General features: G+C 35.8%; 1 protein-coding gene across 1 annotated transcript in view; it reads left to right on the top strand.

Annotated features, from left to right (window-relative positions):
- Positions 1-23275, top strand: part of Naa15-16 (N-alpha-acetyltransferase 15/16) — a 363725-nt gene extending 340450 nt beyond the window's left edge. The window contains exons 11-14 of the mRNA XM_085961077.1: positions 17472-17725; positions 18953-19231; positions 20496-20672; positions 22319-23275. Coding sequence (XP_085817203.1) covers positions 17472-17725; positions 18953-19231; positions 20496-20672; positions 22319-22516 — 908 coding nt within the window. The 3' untranslated portion in view covers positions 22517-23275. The remainder of the gene's footprint in view (positions 1-17471; positions 17726-18952; positions 19232-20495; positions 20673-22318) is intronic.
- The last annotated feature ends 1115 nt before the right edge of the window (positions 23276-24390 follow it).

The raw sequence follows: 24390 nt of genomic DNA, 5'->3' as shown, positions 1-24390 counted from the left end.
CAATAGCGTGATTGTCACTTTGCAATTCGTGCATGTGTGCTTTGAAGAATTTCAATAACTCATTGTGCTCATTCAATAGAGCGTCCAGTTCGCCGACGATGCGCCTGGCATTAGGCGAATTGAGGTTATTGTAGCCGCAACGTGCATCCACACGATTGATGTCCTCACCGCCCATGAAGTAGATTTGTAAAAATTTATGTAGTTCGTTTGGCATTGGCAGTAATGGACCTACTTTGTGGTATACTTAGCCTTTGATTTTGAACGTAGAATGGAATTGTTGACCATTTGCCGCAGTATTGTGAACTATTTCTGTTGCTCCGAACGAAGTCATTTGGAAGCATGAATTGAATGTGCGAATGGACTTCAGGAACAGGTTTGAATCTGGAACCGTGCCGATGAGCAAGCCGTTCAATGGTTCTGGTGGTATCTCAATTTCTGCTAATTGAACTTTTCCTGATGCGCAACACATCCCGGCTGACTCATGTTTGAATTTGAGCGCATGACAATGGGGACATTCTTTGTCCATAGCACCAATCAGCACTTTCGGATGAGCGGAATAGTCAATATCTGGCTCGTACTCGAATGCGAGGCGAAGGAACGAAGAGGATGTAAGTGCTCGATGTACTTGTTGGCGTTGTCGGTCATTTGCTCTGCGTGTGTTAACTACGAACCGGCGCGCTTGGCTTCGTTCCAATTGTCGTTGTTGATTTCGATGAGATGCACGCAATTGCGACATGCTCACACGCACGTTTTTGTTTTCTTGTTGGATTTGTTCGTCTGTTCTTTCTGCTCTACTATTTCGCATGTTTGTTGCTTTATTCGTTCGACGGCCCAAATGGCCCCCCTTGCGTCTTGCTGGCATTGTGCACTGTAATACACGCACACAAAAATAGATAAATTAAAATAAATCGTACAAAATTTTGCACGCACTGTGTTGTGATATGCCGAATGAATTGTCAAAATGTAAAAATGAGCGACGCTTCTCTTGAATTCTTCTCGGACGTAGCGCCATCTGTCATTCAACAACATTAATAATAATTTCGTTCTATTTGAAATACGAACGACGGTTAAATTTGTTCATACAAAAATCGCGATTAAAAAATGGGAGGGTGAGGGTAGGAGGGTGAAAATTTGGGGTTATAGGTATTTTTTGATGTCAAATAATAAAAAAAAATTGTCAAAAAACTAAAATAAAAAAAATTCTGGATAGAGATACCCTAATCACCTAGCGGTATGAAATATACTTGTTGACCTATTCTCATACCTAACAAATATACATAAAAAAATTCATAAAAATCGGTCAAGCCATTTCGGAGGAGTGCGACCACAAACACCGTGACACGAGATTTTTATATATATAGAGATTATACTTCTGATCAATTTCTTTATACGCGTTTTATTTATATTATCCTTATCACTATTGTCTCTATGCATTTCATAGAATGGCGCTCAAATCCGAGATATCTATTAATTCCATTTTTATGTCTTTTATTAATACAGGAACACACACGATTGAGTGAAGTAACCGGACAGGTAACTGAGGTCTTAGAGGTATTGTCAATCTACCCACGACCCTGCATTTCTCCCCCGAGTCTCATGCTCTCCGCGCTCCTATCCCATTCCATATCCCGTATCCACTTCCCCGTACCCAGGCGCACCTGCCTACATACTTCCCATACAATTCCAATCCACTCCTCTTTTCCTTATGTCACAATCTGATCAATTGTCACAATTCCCACCCTTCCTATTCCTACCCTTTTCCCCTTATATGACCTACCTTTCTTCACGTATGTGACACTACATTATTCTTATGTCAATAATTATTATAAAGCAATCATTATTCGTAGGATGTTTATCACACTTGAATCGTCAAAGACATAGCTTGTTATGAGTATCTTTAGAATTATCTTCAAATGTGTTAATCTTGCCCATTTTTGAATAATAAAATGCCCAATTCTTGTCAAATTTGGGATCACAGAGATTATCAATATAATTTTGTATCGTAAATATTTCACTTTAATAATGTTGATATAAATTATACTGATGGTTTTATAAATGCGTTTAAAAATTAATAAATGTAAAAAATCTTAACACCACTGCACATTTATGTACTGAAATATGACTATATTCTAAAACATTAGAGCGAGAGGTTTAAAAGAATACTATTTTATGTAATAAAAATACTTTATGCAGTCATCATATGTTTAAAATAAATATAACGGATAATAAGGCTTCAAATTTATATAAATAGATTATATACAACGTTTAAGGTGTGTCCAGGATCATGCTTTGAAAATAGAAAAAAAGCTCCATTTTGACCCACGCTGAGCACGACCGCCCTTAACTTAACTAACCCAATATTAACCACAACATAGTGGCAGACTTCGTGCGTCCATCAAAATAGTCGAATATATCGCATTTACTAAAAAAAATCGATTGAGATTCAAACGAAAAATTTGCGTGAATTCTGTGTACGACGAAGTCTGCCACTATGTTGTGGTTAATATTGGGTTAGTTAAGTTAATATTATGTCGGTGACATCTCTACATCCAGCACCATAATATATTTATGCCCATAAGTTGCCTTCAATTCGTCTTAACCATAGGCCGAAATCGGTCGTTTAGTGACTAACGCCGCCACAGTTAGTTGCAGAATTTGGGAACGCAAGGCAGTGGCAGTTGTCAACATAATAAAGTAGATACCTCTATCGTACACGGAATTCAAAGAAATGGTGTTCGATGGCTCATGAGTAGGTACATGTTTAGAATGCGACTACACGTAAAATATATCTACTTATTATGTTTCCACAAGGTATTCTAAATTGATTTATCTATCTTCTTTTTTGCATAATATCTGAAGTATAGCCTAATACATTATTTATAGACAAATTCCATTGAACTATTTTCATTAGAGTTTTTCTCCAGTGTATTTGCATTGTACTTATAAATTAATTCTAATTCTTGTAAGTATACATTACATGTCAGCATTTTAAGTATTTCTCTTTGTCGGAATATAAAGGCATATAATTATTATTACTGGTTGCATTAATGTCCTTTGACATTTAAATGGTATTATGAAACGTTCCCTGTCGCAATATTTATCATTCAATTATTGTTTATGAAGTTCCTTCGAGCAGGCTTCGACTTCGCCAGAATGTCGTAGCTATTGTCTTAAATACAATCAACACTCGGCATATTGTAGGCATGTCGTCGTTGTAGTATGTAGATATAAGACGTTTAAGACGGCTTAACTTGGGAAACCTGACAATTTCAATAGATACTAGATTCAGATATAATATAATTGGTCGTCATTTTTTACGTTAAAATTACGTCCTATGATCTATAAATACCAGCCATGTCCAACTTCATGTAGGTTGTAACTACTATTTAGTACCAACACTTCCATTGTTATTATATTTGGCTGTGGAAATTACCATTTTACAACGTTTTTCTTAGTTCGTATTCTTATTTGTCCGGTGGTTCTTTGTCCGGTACAAATCTTGCAATCGATTTTTAACTAACTTCCCGACTAGCTAGGCATTTGAAACTTTTAGAATATATCAACACGATGCGAATGCATTTTTTTAATAGTTTTAGCCATCTTTAAGTAGAATTGAATTCATTTTCAGTTAATTCTGTTTTGTATGAAAAGTTATTTCGACACCATTATTGGTTGCTAGCTGGGATCCTAGCAACTAAATTATTAATATATACGTGCGTTACTATGGAAATCAATATGACATGTCAAGTACAATCTTTTTTTGATCGGAACAGAATTTAAAAACGTTGCATATAAAAAGTTCTTTTTATCTTGTAATTATTTGTATTATGAATCTCTATTCCCAATAATTAGTTTGGAATCACATGAATTTTTTTGTTACAATAACCTTATTGAAATTTGCGTTTGATGGCTCTCTTGCCATCGTAGAAATCAACCGAAGGAGATGTGATTACAGCCCATAATTTTTATACATGATTTTTGAATGATTTCTCACTGAACGGAATAAAATAAGTGGCAGAAGTTCGACATTAAATGTACGTATCAAAATGCATATTATTAATGTAATTGAATGTTCAACACGTGTGAAATGTAGATCAAAGCCTCGGAGCTCTATTCAGTAAATAATTTATTCGAGTTGAGTAATATTTATAGGTGTGTGTTTATCACAGTGGGTGCTTTCGGTCTACCGTAAGGTGTTATCAACTCTATAAGCAGGGCTGCCACACTGTGCTTCTCCAATATGTCTCTGCTGCACCGACCACCCCTTGGATGTCATGACTCATGAGTGATTAACACAATATACTCCTTAGCCGGGTCGCACATCTAAACTCGTCCGACTGTAACACGTCGAATATGTCGATGTGATTTTTTTGTTATTCATAAAACACATTTAATTAATTCAATGTACCACTGACTCGCTCCAATGCGACATTTTAGTTTGTAAAAACAGATGGTGTCGCAAGCAACAAATTTCACTCGACTTGGGGCGGAGCTATAATACCAAAATGTCGCATCGGCACATGTGCAGGAGTTGCTTTTTATTCATTTCTGGCCGCGTGACGTTATTGTCTCGGCATGGCCTGACATATGTGAGTTGCAACATTGCGCTCAATTTTTACGTACAACTAGGGTTGAGTTTCGGGAATTCTCGAGAAATTTTCGAGATTTTCCACCCCAAATCTCGAGAATTGAAATTTTTAACATTTCGGGAAATCCCAGATCACGAGATTTTTTTCTCGGAAATATGAAAATATGAAAAAAGTGGACAGAAAACACAAAACGTCCAAAGACTGATCGGGGCATTTAACACAATTAAGCCAACGTCGACTCAAAATGAGCGCAATTTATGCAACATCAGAGAAATTTGTGTCTCAAAAGCGTTCAGCAGACGCAGCGATTGACAGTCTGTGTTTTTTGAAACTCTATTTTAATAAGTAATGTTTCGAATTATTTTTGTTTTCTTACTTTCTATTTTGTTTGTCTTCTTACATAAATAAAAAAAATCAAATATTTTTGTAATTTGTCTGTTTTTAAACTGATTTTAGGATTTTTACAGGTTTTTTTTAATTTCCCGATATCTCGAGAATTCTTTTCTGGAAATCCCGAATCTCGAGAATTCAAAATTTCATCATTTCAATAATGTTTTATATCAATTGATATACACAGTAACCACTCCCAACATTTACCATTTCGGAATGTTAGAATTTTTACCGTTTGTTGAATGGCAATATTACATAAGTATACTGTTGGGCCTTTACTAAACTGTTTGATAAGGCTAACGAGGTGAAACAATAAAGTCAGATCACGTCATATTAGGCCGACTTTATGGCCCGCCGCCGGCATCTTAGGGAAATTCTACAAGCTAGCGTTCGACTGTCGATTTTTTTCTAAATTGTTGATATCACAACTCTATTTTATTTTACCGGGGCACGCGCCTCTGTGATCGATTATATACTCCGTTCGTTGCCTGCGTGCATGACTCTTTATTATACGAGTATCATACCATTTAAAATAATTCAGACTTTACTGTTTACTCAGTGTTTTAATGTTTTTTTTTTATAATATTTTAACTTCCTTTCCCACGATGGCCGAACGTTAACGTGTCGGCTTATAATGTCGTTGGTTCCGGGTTCGAATCTCGAGTCTGGTAAATTCATATGTTGTCTTTTAATGTGTGTTCGAACCCAGACTATTAACCTGATGGGTTAAGCAAATTACTTACATTCATTTCTGGTAAAATATAAAAATCTGTTAAGAAACCTCTTCGTAAGTCGGCCGAAATCCACATAGGATTGTAGAGCCAATAAAAAAAAACATGTATGACGCCATGGTATGTTTCGCATTTGAGATTGGTAGTATGAATTTATGCAATCAACAGTAACTAATTAACATGCATAAGTCTGAAGCTGACTCCCGAAGAGGGAACTTAGAAATAATGGGAACTCAAATACCTAACGGGTGTAGAGAAGCAGGCAACCGATCTCGAGTGTGGAATATCACGGGATAAAGTTAAACACGTGTCAAGAATACGTCATACGTCGAATACTGACAACTGCTCTCGGTTTATGCATTGACGCTCATTTAATATGGGTGCATTGAAGGTTGCCACACACACACTATTGCACGTCTATATAATACGTGTTTCATTTTCGTAGTAGACACTCACACATTCAAACTCCTGTAAAAATGTAGTGTATTGGAATATAGCCTATCGGAATTCTATTTAGGTACTAATCTGTTCTGTGCTCCCATATCAACGTCACTCTTGTCTCGGACTTTTCAACAACCTGTATAAAAATATATAAATTGTATTATAATTTAATAGTTTAATTAACGCATTAATAATAACCCATAACACTTGGTGTATATCTACTTAATGCAGTATTATTATTTATTATTATTATATTTAGAGTAATATTTTTTATAATGTGAATACACACATTTTCATTGTGAATACACCATAATATGCGGAATAAAAATTGATGCAATTTTAACGATATGGTTGCAGTCTTGCTCATTGAATATCTGCGAGAGGTGTTATTATACAAGGCCCGTCTATCTCCGCTCCGGGCAGCACTTTACGGCCCAATTTCATTGCCCACTCTGTACAATTTTTAATATACACATCAGTTATGAAATTATTACGTTTTTATATACCCAATATTATCGCTTTTACATCGGCGAAATTGTTACTTCTACCTGCGATTTTGAAACGGATTCGACTATTATTAATGTTTGTTTTATTTTATATCCGATCAATAAGAAAAGAAGCCTTGCCTGTAAATAAGCTCACAGAAGAAATACATTTGACTAGTCAGTCTGTTATTTGAATCATTTCCATGTCTCCTTTCTCAAGAAAAATATTACTTATTATTTTTCTGGAACTGGTAGGTATAACTAGGTTCACAATATTAAATTTGGTCCCATTGCCGTTAGTTCCGACCTCTACTTTTTGGCAAGACCTTGACAACTAAATAATATGTTTAGGTAATCATAGACAACACGCAAAAGTGTCATTTTTTTGTGTAAGTAAACTGTAAACGACTTCAGACACTTTTTCTATTGACAACGAAGTAATGGTCGTCAATAAAACGACGTCACATTAATTCGGACATACAAAAAAATATTACTCTATGCATTTCCAAATGCTTTATTTGCGAAATTAATCAATCACTAAAAAACGTTGGGATATTTTTAGGGCTACCATTCAAATATTCTGAAATCGCTCTGTTGGTGTCCGTTAAATTGTCTATGCCGTCTATGGTATAATTATTCCAAATTCTTCATGACTTAACAGATATCATGGCATTTTACACTGAACTCTAAAATTTAATATTAATTTTAATTTTTAATAATTAACTTAACTTAAATAATAATTTAATATCTATAAAATGATAAAAATTGTTACAGCGATTCCAGATAGATATAATGTTTTCACTTCGGACTATTTTGTAATTACGTTTATTTTAGTAAGTATAATGAGATAAATCGTGATTATTATAATTCATATTAACACTATTATAATTAACCATTAATTAAATAAAAATTAAGACATTACATACCTACTGCCCTCGTTTGAATGACGTCTTATAAACGGATGTATATATCTACAAAAATGATTAATTACATTATATGTATCATATAAAAAAAGAAGTTAGCGATTATCAATTTAAAATGAATTGATTCCTCAAAAATCTATCAAAAAAACTCTTTATACCTAGGTACCTACTAAAGTGACTTGATATTATATCATCATCAGCTGGGATCGATCTATTATTGGAAGAAGGCCTCCTCTAGCTCACTCCACTCTTTCATCTGCTTAACGACCTCTATCACATCGCGTCGGCTTCCTTATCCATTGATTTATTTTGTGGTCTTTCCGCGTTATGCTCAACATGCACCTTTCCATACCACACTGCGCTTCTCGTATTTTTTTTTTATTTATCTTACATATTTATAAGTATACTTATGTTTTCTTTTAGTTTGTCCAATATAACTTTTTTCTTCACTTTCCCAATATCGGTAGGTAGCCGCCATCTTATGATGTGGTTAAATGCAAATTTTCAGATGAAAAATTCGTGTTAATGTATTTACAATAGATTATTAAGCCATCGTAGATATTTCTGGGAATGATTTAGCACACATTCGAGTCGTGAAAATTTGCATATATCTCGCTTTTTTGTACATACGATGCAGAATAGATAAGGTTGCATCAATGCAAACCCTTTGTGGTCTGACTATTTTTCATTTATAATTCCATATCACGCCGGGTTTGTTTTTAGTTATCACAAAAATAAATATGGTTTCACACCAGCGCATCTATTCTATACACAAGGCTTCTATCGACGGCTATCGAGGGTAGTTTATCATATTTATGTATTGAGAGTGGTAATAATTGTTATAATAAGCCGTCAAAACTGTCTATCTATGTGTAAGTAACACAGCCACGAGAGGTGCTGTTAAAGCACTTTTTGACAGTTCAGACGGGTAACTTTCTTATGTAGAAAAAGAGTATTATGACATTACAGCGATTGGCCAGTGCGCCATAATACATAATAAATACACATTATAAAAACGACTTAATTACAAATAACAACCAATACAACAAGAAAGTAGAAAAGAGAAGTAACAATTGATCGCCTCTACATAAATATGATAAACTACCCTCGATAGTCGCCGATAGCAGCCTTGTGTATAGAATAGATGCGCAGAACTATGTATTAATATAAATCGGTCTTTTTTTTAATTATCATTATTGTTTTTATCCCGATATTATGGATGAAAGGGTCTTACCAGGGAACACAGAATTAATGGGAACTGAAATACTTAAGGCCATGCATTAGTTGAGGCACGGTCTAAAAAGATCGTTGCTAGGCGATGCGCGGATTGCGGGTGGCGGGTGAAAATGACGCCTGTCAAACGAAATATTATTTGTCATATAAATCCTACATACGTCCATTTTATGTTCTGTTTATTGTTCTATTAGTAACAATAATAATATATTCATTGACATGTTTTCTTTTTAAAGTAAATGGGTAACGTTTTTAGTCATCTTTAGACGATTTTAGAATTAATTGACCCGTCGCCATCACGCAGCAAAGTGACGTGTTCCTGGGTCAACATTCTCTCACTGAATGGCAGCGAGTCCAAAATTTCGTCGCGCGTACAGTTGAAAATTATTTGGCGTTTCACTGATGCGTCACCTTAACGGGTGTGGAGTAACAGGAAACCGATCTCGAGTGTGGATGAATATGTGATAAACGATGAATGTGACAACTACTCTCGGTTTATATGCACATTCAATATTGGTTATTTGAAGGTCTATAAATAGTGTTTTATTTTCGTAGGACACTCACATATTCATAACCCTGCTTCAAAACGTAATGTATTGGGGAGCCTATCTGAATTATATTTATGAATCTGTTGTGTGGGCCTTACGCACTCATCGACTCACTTTAAAACTAATTAGGCTAACCGCCCGGGTGCCAAACCAAAATTGCCCCCCCCCCCCACCAATATATATTTTTTTAATGGAAATATGACAGAAATTAAGAAAAAATATTTTGATGTCGTCAAAATATGTAACAAAATGTATGTCATTTTTTACTTATTGTAGTTACTAGTTATAGTAGGTATAACATTTTGAATAATTATAATGTAAAGCGTCTTACAGCGTCTGGACAATTTATAAAAGGATATTTAATGACATGGGACGAAAATTTTATCATAGAGTTCATTCCTACATATAATTGAATAATATATATTTTTTAACAATATCATCAAAAATGTTTTTGCCGACTTTTTCCGCACCCTCTATTCTGCCGACCGGATGTTTCACACCCCGCTTGGCGCGTCCCTGAGTTCTATGAATACTGAATAGTCACTATCAAACAGAAAATGTACCTGTATATTTTTTTAAATAGTTTCAATTTCCTGAAATAGTCTCATTTATTAATTTACAATTAATAGTTAAATCAATAGTTCTAAAACGAACTCGCGCGGAAGGTGTTTAAACGCAATATGACTTTTCTCATGCCCTCAATATGTCCCATTGAATTTTCGGCCGATCTTATTTATTTTTTATCACGCGAATCAATTTTTGTTAATGTATCAATTAGCTACTGTGGGAATAGCGCGGGAAAAGAGTGTGTGTGATGCCATCTACCACCACACCGTATATATTTACTCTCCGCCATCCGGAGTGTGACTTTGCATCTTTCAAAAGCACTTACGATGGTGGAAGCCTACACACAATTATTAAATTAAATAACAAAAATTAATATAAAAAATAACACTTTATTAAATGTGCAGGTATCGCAAAGATATAATCTGAATTTTATTTATCATGAACCACAGACCGAGCGAAATGAAATTCAGCTAAAGGAGGCCTTCAACCAGAAGTGGATAGATCCAGGCTGATGATTATGATGATCATGGCTCCCATGTTAAGTGCAGTGTAATGTTCTACAGAAGTCTTCTCCAAATGGTATTCCGCGGAACTCTAGGGCTCAGTGTATAACGAAGGGTATTCCGTATATTTTTTAGCGATTTTTGGTATTTTTAAACAAATTCACTTGAATAATTGAATACGTGTATTAATTAAGGCGCTAAGTACCAAAACATAAAAACTGACATTTTTATAGAAAAATGTTCTACATACCAACGCCAATAACTTCAACTATAGTCTAAGTGCCTCAAGCAAGTCAAAAAAATACAGCAAAATAATTAAACCTGTAGACGTTGTAAGTCCGTTGGCGTGTTTTATTTATAATGGTGTAAGTAGCACTGCAGTGGTCAACGGCATTCAATATAAAATAGCTGACGATGGTGTGTTGACACTTGCGAGTTCTTTATACCTAAAATTATAGAAGCTGCCGTGATTGCTTCACACTGTAAAACTACATTTTTCAAAAGGTCTGTTTCATGAAATTTTACTGCAATGACTCGGTATTCTGTAACTACAGGCAATACTACTTTTTGGTACTTAGAGCCTTATTTAATACACGTATTCAATTGTCGGCACTCGGCATCATATTATTATGAACCCACTGATCGCGACCTTCTTTTGTGATTGCCAAGTAACATGGGACCCTTTGCCATATTGGATAAATATTTATTTTTATTATTCAGGAAACACATTAAAATTAATTATATCATAAAACTATACGTGAAATAGTTTTTATATTTGTATAAATTTGTGATGTTTGTTTATTTCACTTAACTGGTCGACCTGCCACTCTGGCCCCAGGCTAGAGCCAGTGGAGGCCATGATGATGATCATATAAACCAGTAATGGGCAACTCGCAGCCCAGTACTGATTTTTACAATACTAATAATATGCCGAAGAATGAATAAGATTGTATTGGAACCGCATAATTATCGGTTTTGATAATTAATTATACGAGAAAATTATATGTAGGTAAGTAGATACGTGTACAAATGTGGACCCCGAAAAGTTTTTGGTATTTAATTTGGTCTTTGGGTCATTGAAAAGAAATTTTGCTTATCACTAATAATATATAGATACTCTGAAGTCTAAACCAATTCATAACGTTATAATCCAATTGATTGAATTCATTCATTATAGATTATATCGATGACTTAAATGACAAATTAGCGGATTTTAACGGGAGCGACAATATCGATATTTAAAAAGAAATTTGAAAACGTGTAAGTATTTCTCAATAAACAATATCTTATGTAAAAATGTGGTATTTTAGTCTCGAGGGGGTCGAGGAATATTACCATGAATAAATATTATTTTAATGTCGATTGATTTGGCACAACCCTGAATTCCTTAATATTCAAATCGATTGTCATTTTGGATAAAAAGATTTCAGACAAAGGATTCACGATTCATTTGAAACTTCATTTTTTTTATTATTCTTTAAGAATCGTCTTCGCTTTGGCTGTTAACAATGCAATTATTTGGCAATGGCGGAATCAAAATCTTTGTTGGCAGTTGCATAAGTACGTTATTATTATTAACCCCTTTGTGTATTAGTTTTGATATTGCAAAAATATTTTCTTCAATATACGACTAGGTATATTCATCTTTGATGTTTTTTGCATTAAATTGTTAGTGATAAGATTTTAAGTACCTACCTGCATTTCTTGCACCAAGAAATTGGGCCTTGTACGGGGGGGCATTGTGCAAGCATACGTCGTCGGGAATTTCCGTTAATATTCGGGAGTGGTAAGGTATGAATCGTCAGGATATTCCGTCGACGTTTGAAAGTCGGTCGTTGCTCGTTGTTACTGGCGGTTTTTCCATTACACATCAACGGGATTTACTCTACCACGCGTTAAAAAGTTTTTTTTAATGAATGTTTTTACTGTCGAAACAAAATCGATAGGTTCGATTAAAACAGGGAACTCAGAAATAATGGGAACTGAAATACCTAACGGGTGTGGAGAAACAGGCAACCGATCTCGAGTGTGGAAGAATATGGGATAAACTTAAACACGTGTCAACAATACGGTTTTCTTTCATAGTACACTCACACCTTCAAAACCCTGCGTCAACATGTAGTGTATTGCGGAAACGGTATAGCCTATCTGATTATTTATCTGTTCTGTGGATTCAAATATGATGGGACAGACAGGAGCCAGGATGTATACCTAAAACATGGCGTTTATGGGCAGGGGGAATGGACCGTGGCGTGACTAACCTTACGCAACCTTCATAGATTGTGTCAGGAGTGTTCAGCGCTGGTTACGTTGATTGGCGAATCATAGTCACTCGCCGCAATAGTGATGGTCTTCTTCTTCGCATCGATCCTCGATCTCCTCCGCCATTCTCTTTCAGTAGGACCTGTCGAGGAGATTCGTGACACATTTTGTAACCCTTGTCTGCTTCTCGAATTACGCATATAAGTAAAATGATTAACCTGTCCACGATATACCTAATGACGCGGCTCGCTATTGAAAGATTGTACGTGTGAAACGGCCGGGCGCGATACATTAGTTAGACGAAAGCTGTTTTTTTTTTTTTAAATATTCCAATAGGGTTAATTGTTATTGATCTGATCGATTCGTTCAGTCATCACGCTTCTCCGATCGGGCAGTAATATCTTGGGGCTTTCTTGAAGTCACGATTCTTATTGGGCCAACTGATTAACAAATCATTACTTAGCGGACTTAGCCCATTGTTAAAGGAGAAATGCCGCGTTTCTATTATCTCTCTCGCTTCTTAAGTATACCTACCTTTTTTTGATTACATCTTAATATTTTACCATCTGACACGCTATCATGTCAGTAAATATAATTTAAGGACTTTCAAATCTTGCCATTGCTAATGTAAATCTTCGGTATATTATTATGGCTTCATAGACTCGATTGAACGTTATTTCAATTTCTATAAAATATTTATGGCGCCTTTTTGTGATAGTGTATATGTATTCAAACATCGAACGTTATGAAAGCTTTTTTATATTTATAGGTTAAGGGGGGACATGCTCGTCGAAGGTCAAAATTGAGTTTTTATTGTATTTTCAAACCATGATCCTGGACACTCCTTAAACGTTGTAGATAATCTATTTATATAATTTTGAAGCCTTATTATCCTTTATATTTATTTTAAACATTTGATGACTGTATAAAGTATTTTTGTTACATAAAATAGTATTCTTTTAAACCTCTCGCTATAATGTTTTAGAATATAGTCATATTTCGGTACATAACTGTGCAGTGGTGTTAAGATTTTTTACGTTTATTAATTTTTAAACGCATTTATGAAACCATTAGTATAATTTATTTTGAGATAATTTTTGTAAAATATTCACGATAAAAAATTATATTGATAATCTCTGTGATCCCAAATTTGACAAGAATTGGGCATTTTATTATTCAAAAAATCGGCAAGATGAACACATTTAAAGATGATTCTAAAGATACTTATTATAAGCTATGTCTTTGACCATTCAAGTGTGAGAAACATCTTATGAATAATGATTGCTTTATAATAATTATTGACCTAAGAACAAGGTAGTGTTTTTTTGAAATACGCCATTTCTTTTGTCATTCCCCAGTGGTTAAGCTACAACATACGGCCGTAGCCATAAATTGACAAACTATAATTAAAGTAGGGAGTAAAATGATATTAACGCGCGTGTTTGAACATGTACCGTTTAAAAAAAAATAAAAAAAAAATCAGTTAAGTACATGTTCAAACACGCGCGTTAACATAATTTTACTCCCTACTTTAATTATAGTTTGTCAATTTATGGCTACGGCCGTATGTTGTAGCTTAACTACTGGGGAATGACAAAAAAAATGGCGTATTTCAAAAAAACACTACCTTATTCTTAGGTCAATAATTATTATAAAGAAATCATTATTCATAAGATGTTTATCACATTTGAATGGTCAAAGACATAGCTTATAATAAGTATCTTTAGAATCATCTTCAAATGTGTTAATCTTGCCGATTTTTTGAATAATAAAATGCCCAATTCTTGTCAAATTTGGGATCACAGAGATTATCAATATAATTTTTTATCGTGAATATTTTACAAAAATTATCTCGTAATAAATTATACTAATGGTTTCATAATTGCGTTTAAAAATTAATAAACGTAAAAAATTTTAACACCACTGCACAGTTATGTACCGAAATATGACTATATTCTAAAACATTAGAGCGAGAGGTTTAAAAGAATACTATTTTATGTAACAAAAATACTTTATGCAGTCATCATATGTTTAAAATAACTATAAAGGATAATAAGGCTTCAAAATTATATAAATAGATTATCTACAACGTTTAAGGAGTGTCCAGGATCATGGTTTGAAAATACAATAAAAACTCAATTTTGACCAAGACGAGCACGTGGGCCGTTAACATGTCCACGGTTTTTCTATCGGCAATACCGCATAATTCACATCGGTTTTCCACTACTTATAGATATTTCTTTATTTCCGTATCCTTAACTTAAATTGGATTGAACATTATTATGTAAATGGCTCGCACAATAGACAAACTCGCCAAAGTGTGTGATTTAGTTGACGCCCACAACAAAGTTGGCTCAATATTTTGGTTTAGAAAAAAATAGTTTGCTGTTGGAAACTGACTTGGTACGCATTTAAACGCCTCTCAATTTTGGCTAGATGCGACAAATTCCTAAAGGACATCTTATTTACATAAAAGGTTAATTGAAACCTTCCAAACAATTGATAGATTTATGTGCATTGTATTGTATTTCTATAATCGACGGACGCACAGAATGTCACTTAGCCCAGTCGCACATTGAAAATCGTCTCGCGGCGCAAAATGCAACTTTATTATGTGCGTATAAGCAAGGCTATGCGATGACTGTTACGTCACACGGCAAGCCAAAATGAATGACGAAGTGCAACATCTCCAGTAAATACCTGCGCTGCATGTGACTCCAGCTGTTTTTTCAAACTAAAATGACCTATTCCATCAATGTGCGAAGCTCCATTTCGCAACGTGTGTTTTTTGAATAACGATGACGTCACATCACCGTATTCAACATGTTGCAGACGGACGAGTTTAGATTTGAGAGCCGGCTAGGTACCTACTGTCTACTTTTTGCAAAAATACTGAATCTTGATCGGGATTCCGCGGCATATAAATTGAGTGTCGTCAAATACCGATATAATAATTATTTCGTAAATCTTAATTATTCTGTTATACATTGAAAGGTGTCAAATGTCAGTATAGCATAGACTTTTCCAATATGTTTTTGTAATTATATTATTACAATTGCAATTAAACGCTTGAAAAAAATTGCTGCAGATCCACGTGACACGTTCGATGTCTGTGCGCCTTCGAGCGTTTAAATTAGCTAATTTATAATGGCCCAGGACAAAGCAATAATAATTGATGTCGGTATTCTAATTTCGAAGTTAAAAGTAGCTTTATGAATAGTTACATATTATCACAATATCATCATCATCATCAGCCGGGGTCAACCCACTGCTGGATGAAGGCCTCCCCAAGCTTTCTCCAACTCTCTCGGTCCTGTGTCGTTCGCTGCCACGTATTTCCGCCGAACTTTACCAGTTCGTCAATCCAGCGGCTTTTATGGCGACCCTGTGGCCGTTTCATGCCCCTTGGGTACCACTGGATGACGGCATTTGTCCAGCGGCCGTCCTTTCGGCGAGCAATGTGCCCCGCTCATCTCCATTTCAGCTATTTGGCAACGTCTATTACATCGCGTACTCCTGTCTGCTTCCTAACCCATTCGTTTCTCTTACGGTCCTTTCGCGTGATGCCCAACATACACCTCTCCATGCCTCGCTGTGTAACTCTTAGCCTTTGGACATCTCTCGTGTTGAGGGTCCACGTCTCGCAGCCATATGTGAGCACGGGTAGCACACGATATAGTAGGGTAAAAAACTAGATTATTGCTTTTCTTCGATATTTCGACGCAAATATTTAATATTTTGATTGCGATGGGTTATAAATTAATCTTTGTAGATTGGATAAACAAACATAATATATCTACACCATGGCCCCCACAAGGGGGGGGGGGGGACCGACAGGGCTCTAGCCTGAAAGCCCGGCGTAGCTGGTTGACCAGTTACCACAAATTTGCTCGAATATTAATAAAAAGTCTAGTAATAAAATAAAATTTTCCTTAATGGCTAACATTTAAAAATGTGTAGCTGTGTGATGTAGTTTAATGTTATATGATGATTGATATAATTAAATGATAATTCACGTTTAGAATTTTACTTTATAATTATTTTAAGTGTGTTTCTTGATTTACAAATTGGCTATATGGCGAAGGGTTGCATATTACTTGGCTACCACAAAAGGAGGTCGCGACCAGTGCTTCATAATATGCTGAATGCCGACAACTCAATAAATCAACTGGATTTATTTAAAAATTGTTAAAAATACACTTAATACCCTTAACCCTGGGGTACGGTGGAAACCGCTTGGGGAACCTACTGTAGAAAATCACACTGCCCTTAACCTTAAGCGATATGTAGGGGGGCGCCATATATCCTGGTCTGGTGGCCATGACGTACACCATATTCACATATTTAAATAATATAAGCTGTTCGTTAGGAAAATATTTTTTTCCGACCATGTCCGATCCTAATAAGATCATATATTATGGACCTCCACAGAGTGGAGGTTTGTATTAACAGATTTTGTTTTTACGAGAAATGGATGTCAGCCACTTGCTTAACCTATTAGGTCCATACTCATACACAAATTGAAAAACAATGTATGTACTCGCCAGACCCAGGATTCGTACGAACCTGGAACCCACGACGCTACAGGCCGACGCTTAAGCCGCGCGGCCATCGTGGATGTAAAATAATTAGGTACCTCAAAACAAACATTGCGATTTTTTGTGTTTCACTCATGGTATCCTTAAACACTTTGACAGTTGACTTGATGTCGATGTTTGACTCGTGGAAATAGTCACTTCCAATATTGAATAGAGATGGCAGTAATAAATAAAAATAACGTAATATTATTTTATTTACAGAAAACCTTGCGCCGAGTGAACTGAAAAAGTTACGCAACAAGCAGCGCAAGGCGCAACGCAAGGCTGAGCAGAAGCAGCAACAGGGCAGCGGCACCGGGGGCACCGTTTCGGGTGGAGGCGGAGGCGCAACCGGAGGCGCGGGAGGCCAGAGGCAGCAGGGCGGAGGGCCGCACGCCAGGCCCAGGCCTCACCATGACGCACCCGACCCCGAGGCGCCACAGCTCGAAGAGCTCGTGCCGTATAAACTTGAAAGGGTAACGTTTTGTTAATTTTCATCATAATTACGGTCTAAATACAGGCACAACCACTACTACCGTGGAAGTGTATAGCCACCGGTGGTCGCGTTGTAGGGTGCGCGCAAATATGGGTGGTTTTTATTAGTGACTTTTTTTACCATGTCTGATCCTAATAAGATCATATGGGCCTCCATGGAGTGGAGGTTTGTATTAACAGATTTTTTTTGTTTTACGAGAAATGGATGTTAGCCTCTCTGCTCAACCTATTAGGTAAATACTCTGACTCCAAACACAAATTGAAAAATAATATGTGTATTTGCCAGACCCGTAATTCGAACCTGGGACACACGTCATTATAAGTCGACGTGTCAGCCGCTCGGCCATCGTGGGCTAGCTACAGATTAACCACTGCCCCATCGAATCTCATGGGGCTTAGAGAAAGTCAATTTCGAATGCACTGTGTCCTTTACAAGAGCAACACAGTTCGGTACTGTGACAATGGCTATAGATACCGTTTTCATTGTCTTTAAGATTTCTTCCAAGAAATATTTCTGTTTGTATATATTATGGCAAAAGTATGTGGTGACTGGGACATTTACTGAACTAAGGAAAGATATCTCTTTTCTTCCTCGTCGTCAACCTCATGACTGAGGATTGTGATCACTCTGGTATTGGTACAGTGACATTCAGGGTCAGCCTTCTGGAGTTTTCCCTATCCTCTGTAAGTTTTGTATAGGATGCTATTTCCAGTGAATTCCTTCAGTTGGTGAATCCACCTCATCGGTGTACACGGTTACAGAGTACATTGCTCAGAACAATTACCTTTTTAAAGGCTTTCTGGGCCACAGCACAACAGTACGACGAAATAATCTCAAAACACGACACAGCCACACGGAGGACAGTCTCTTACAGTATCGAAGAATTAGTTCAGTATTCTGTCCAGGACATCCCCAGCAATTGTTGCAAAGATATCTCTATATGTCATTAACAGAGCAATATACTTTATATTGCTAAAGAATTGAAATACAAACTTTAAGTGCGTTGGATTGCTTATTATTTTAATTTTAATGTAATGTGCTCTAAATTTTATTTTACAATTTATTAAAAACGTTGTTTCTGCTTACCTGTAAAAAAGCATTCCAAGATGCAACCATTTGCCATCACACTACCGAAATCTGGAGACATCATAAGACTTCCAATTGTTTGCTGAATTCGATCTTATTAAACTACGTGTTAACATTTCAGGTTGAAGATCCCCTCGAGCAAGCAATCAAGTTCCTGATCCCTCTGCAGACTCTGGCGACGGACAGGATAGAGACCCACCTGATGGCGTTTGAGATCTACTACAGGAAAGGCAAAATTCTGCTAATGCTGCAGAGCGTGAAGCGAGCGCGGAAGTTACACAGTCAGCGGCCTGAGCTGCATGACTGTCTGGCACGCTTGCAGGTGGCCCTCAAGGCCGCAATCAACAAAGAGGATGCCCACAAACCTGTCACCAAAGTTTTGGAAAAGGCTGACCAGGAGGTAAGTACATTATGCTTTTTAATCATTAAACAATAGATGTAAGATACCTTTTTTTTCTCTTTGCCCAACAGATAACCAGGAATATTTTTTATATTGATTATGATCATTATCGCCGACAGTCTTTACATCACTCCTGTCATAGCTGTCTTTCTTGTTACCCACCCGAACTATAAAACCCTATTTACATTATAGTATATCTGCTACCGGCTCCAAATATGGCTCCATCTCCATTATGCGATTCCCAATACCAGGGCTCTGTCGATCATTGGATTTTTGTAAGGATACTTAATAACAACAAAAAATTAAACCATGTTCAATCCTAAGAAGACCATATTATGCACCCCACACCCCCCAACCTATTAGGACCAGACCCTGGATTCGAACCGAGGACCTACGGACATTGAAGGGTGTATGCCATCGTGGACATGGAAAAAAACTATAACTTGACCACCATTTTAGTAATTTTATTAATACAGTACTCTCTCAGTAATCCGCCACCCCAAAAACCAGACAAGTGTCAAATTAGTGAAAACGGTGGTAACAAAACAAAATCTGGTAAAAATTAAAACAGGTATTTCGTAAAAATATTTTTTTTGAGGTATTCGTACTAGTAAATTACAGTTTTATTTATAATCAAAATCAAGTATTTACTAAATATTAAACAGTTAATCACTTGACACAACCAGTTGTTCAGTGAGGCAGATATTCTTGAATGGCTTAGGATTCCTGGCTTTCCCTATGATCAAAAGCTTCAGTTTGTGTGTACCGGTTGCATTGGAGCACGGCATAATAATTGTGATGCGCTCCTTGGGCACTTTCCTCCCTGGTACATTACTTTCTTCGCGATGAACGTATGTTTTACGAAGGAGAAATTTCCAAAATAAACCCGTCTCATCTGCTTTGTATACTTGTACGTGGCGAACTACTGAATTTGAGAATCGAATACCGGCGAATTATAGAGCTTGATTTTGTGCTTTCAACTAGTAAAAATAACAGCGGATTATAGTAGTTGTCAGAGAGTGTACTGTATTGTTGTTTTTATTTAATAAAACGCAATTTTTTATAGTACTTATTCCACTTTTAATTAATATATTAGGACCGGTTTCGTCCGCCTCAGTGGGACATTTTCAACTGAATACATTTTTAAAAAATCACTGATAATCACTCTAATAAAAAAAACTTTTTCTTCGACATATTTGTTTATTGCTCTCCCACATGTCAGTCATGTTGGCTATAGGTTGAAGATTTTTGTTCTATCTTTCAGTTGTTCCAAGGAAAGTCAGCTTTAGAAATGAATGCAGAGTATCTGGAGGGGCCGGCGAGTACGTCGTTGGCATGCGCTTTGCAAGCGGCTCGTGTGATGGCACGTTTGCAGACGGCCAAGAGGAAGCAGGCACTGGCAATCGCAATGTACATGCAGCAGTCTGATTGCAATATCGAGGTAAGATGATTTACTATCCATTAAGAAAATATAGTTGTAACATTTATTTCATTTTCTTCTCCACCGTGCTACATTCCAAAGCAGGGATTCTTAAGAATTTTTGCCAGTCAAGACATATTTTTTTAGTATTGAGTCTTCGCCACTGGTTTCCAACAGTTCCAGACTATCTGTCATTCTGTTATCCGATCCTCACACATCCCCGTTTGGGTCAGAGAATTGTGACTTTACTGTGACTGTATGATGGATTTGTTGGTACTTCTCCCGGTTTAATACACTATTTCTTTTATTCAACGAAGAATTCAAAAAATTTGAATATAGTTGAAATATTGAACATGCATAATTTGAAAACATATCATATGCACTAGAACAGGGGGGGGCAAACTGCGGGCCGCATGTGGCCCGCCGGGTATTTTTTTGCGGCCCGATATCATTAATTGTACTTCTCATTACGAATAACTTTTTTATATTTTTTTAAAAAATATTGACAATAGATTAAAATTTGTTTAGCAATAGTACGCGATCCATTTTCAATAGATATTGATAGTGTACCGATAGAGCTATAACTTGAGATTATTGATCTGCAGTGTGACACTGATTTAAGAGAATTGCATCGTCGTGAATAAATCTCCAAATTTGACAATGCCCTTAATTCAGACAAATTCGACCAACTTTAAAGATTATGCAAGAAAAATGTTTGTTATTTTTGGATCAACCTATATATGTGAACAAACATTTTCGATCATGAACCTCAATAAAAATTCCTTACGATCAAATATCTCCGATGCCCATTTACAAGCAGTTTTGAGAATATCAACTACAAAATTAACACCTGAATTTAAAAAAAAATGTTAAAAAATGTACAACAGTTTCATTCTTCTCATTAATTTTTTTGTGATGTTATTTTTCGTGATAATAAATAGTGTATATCTGAAAATAGTATTTTACTTGCGGCCCGCCGCTCATTTTGAATTCTTGAATTTGGCCCTCCAGCCAAAAAGTTTGCCCCCCCCTGCACTAGAACAATGTTTCTTAACACAAAAAAATGTTTTGCAGACCATCAACATTGGAATAAAATAATAAATATTTATATTTACACTATTTTTGAAACAATTGTCGAAATATAATACACCCCCACTTCAAATGTTGGATTCTGGGTAAACCACGCCCCGTCCTTCTATGAAACGATTTATGACTATATACAATAGTGTCATTCATTCCGGAAATGACTTGTTAATTCATTGGGAACCCTTGTAGGTGCACGAACTCTGAAAGATATTTATTACTTTAAATTTAATATAAGCATTTAAAAATGTATAGATACTAACTATTTTTGAACTGCAGAAAATTTTTGCGGCCCACCCAAAAATCTTCGCGGACCACCGGTTAAGAAACTATGCACTAGAATACCGATAGCCAAATCTTTGTAATTAAGTAGGATGCCCGTAGCTTAATTGGAAAAGGACACTGCCGTGAATCCAGCAATTACAGGTTCAAGTCCCGTTGGGTGCCGTATTAAAAGATTTTTTCTAGTGCGTATAATATGCATGAGATGTTTTCAAATTATGTATGTTCTACCAGTTTGCCCAATATATAATTTATTTGTTTGTAAACTTACTACTTGCTCCTAAAGTAATGAATATTTTCAGAATTGCACAAAAGTCCTGGAAGCGATGCAGAATGGGGACTTTGGAGAATGCGACCAGGAGATTGAAGAATACATGACAACATGCCAGCAGAAGTTTGTGTGCGCGGCCGCCTTCAGGCCCAAGGTAGTCAGCATGCCCCTCCAGGAGTCCTCCTCGTCGGAGGCTGCCCTCTCCGATCAGGAGAAGAACTGCAATTGATTTCGACTCTCCACGACCGACAACATGACTAAAAATACAACGCACCCGTCTGACGGGAGCCCCGTGCTCCAATGGGCGTGGCATTCAACGGAGATTTTGATATGACCACATTTATTTAGTGTAACATATTATTTCAAGTCGTCAGGTTATTTTTATTGGGCTAACTCGTTTTATCTATAGTTCATTTGCTTGTGTGGTAACTCACTGCACTATGAAGTTGCCATTCAGGTAAAATCAACAGGAATGGCAGTTTCGAATTAAAAATGCCAATGGAGTCAGGAAAATATACTCTTTAAATAAGCTGTCACTGAATGAGACCGAAACCTCAAAAGCTGAACAGAAAAATCAAAGAACACACATGTCAAAATCATGTTTCTGCCATTACCAGCTTTTGCTTGGAACGACGATTTATGAAAACATTATTGATCATTTGAAGCGCTTAGTTCCGAATTCTATAATAATGATCTTATGTAATATTTAACAACGATGCATTAAAAACTTATCGTATGTATTCCTAATTATTTTCTAATATTCTGTTGACCATGTCCGATCATAATATGGACCTCCACAGGGTGGAGGTTTGTATTAACAGGTTTTTGTTTTTACGTGAAATGGAAATTAGCCACCTCCAAACACAAAACGAAAAATAATATGTGTATTTTGCCAGACCCAGGATTCGAACCTGAAACCCACGACATTATAGCAGACGCTTAAGCCGCTCGACCGTCGTGGGCGTTCATATTCAGTTCTTTTGAAATCCCAAATTAAGTTTATGATTATCTGATATTTTCTTAAGATACTGTTGGTCGTACTGAGTACTAAACCAAACCCATTTTTTTGATAAATCCCTTTTTCAAAATATATATTAGATGTTATATAATGTTTTTATTAATATTATCATTAAAAAAATTTTTTTTTTCAAAATTTGGGAAAGCTGAGAAGAAAACCTTGGTATATTATAAATATATTTTGATTTAACCCCACGAAAATAATATATCAGCTGAAATGGAATATTCAGCTACTTGTATAAAAGTTTTGTCATATTTTTTAATGTCACTTGAATCGAAAGTCTTAACAGATGGCATTCATAGCTCATTTAATTGATAATATATCGCTCTATCAGTTAATTCATAATATGTACTTCTATTTTCGGTAAAAAATAAATTAACAGTTTTTGCAATTAAACGCTTCATTTGTTAACTAAATCAATGAAATTTTGTGTACAGATTACAAACAGTAAGTCCTTTGTGTGTATTGTTTGCATGGTATCATCACAGACTTCAGATATCCATTATAGAGAATGGATGACAAAGAATTCTAAAACTCGCGATTCTTACTTAGCCCAGTGCAACATTTTAGTAATTTAAAGTGTGGTTGGCATGACTTTAATAAACTTATTGCAATATTGTACAAAGACATTTAAATATTTTTATCTTTGCTAATTTATTTTCATTTCACGGTTTCCAATACAAGCAATTACTGAATTATAGATTTTTGGAACCTGATGGACTTAACCTTTTCTTATAATGTGTGATCATGATAATTTCCACGTTTGGTGTGTTCCGGTTAATGCAATTCTTCTGTAAATCCGTGTGTATTTCTTAGACTGTAAAAACAAAATACCGCGCACCAATCCTACTTGTCATTCAGGTAAATACGTTTTAATATAACCTCGGACATGTATTTTCTACATGTTAATAATATTATTATACTATTAAAAAGTTAATATTTGTAATAAAATTATGTTTATTGAAAAAAAAATGTTTTTTTTAATGCCCATCCTTGTTAGTTATTACTACAAAATATGTCAAATCAAATCTCACCAACACAATTCAAGTTACTACACAATTCCTGTAAATATTTAAAAAAAAAAA

The sequence above is a fragment of the Rhyacophila brunnea genome, unplaced genomic scaffold (genome assembly GCF_057557595.1).
Source record: "Rhyacophila brunnea isolate RB1 unplaced genomic scaffold, BYU_Rbru_1.0 scaffold_12, whole genome shotgun sequence".
Classification (NCBI taxonomy): Eukaryota; Metazoa; Arthropoda; class Insecta; order Trichoptera; family Rhyacophilidae; genus Rhyacophila; species Rhyacophila brunnea.
Note: the sequence above shows the minus strand (reverse complement) of the source record. Positions and strands in the feature narration are given on the sequence as shown.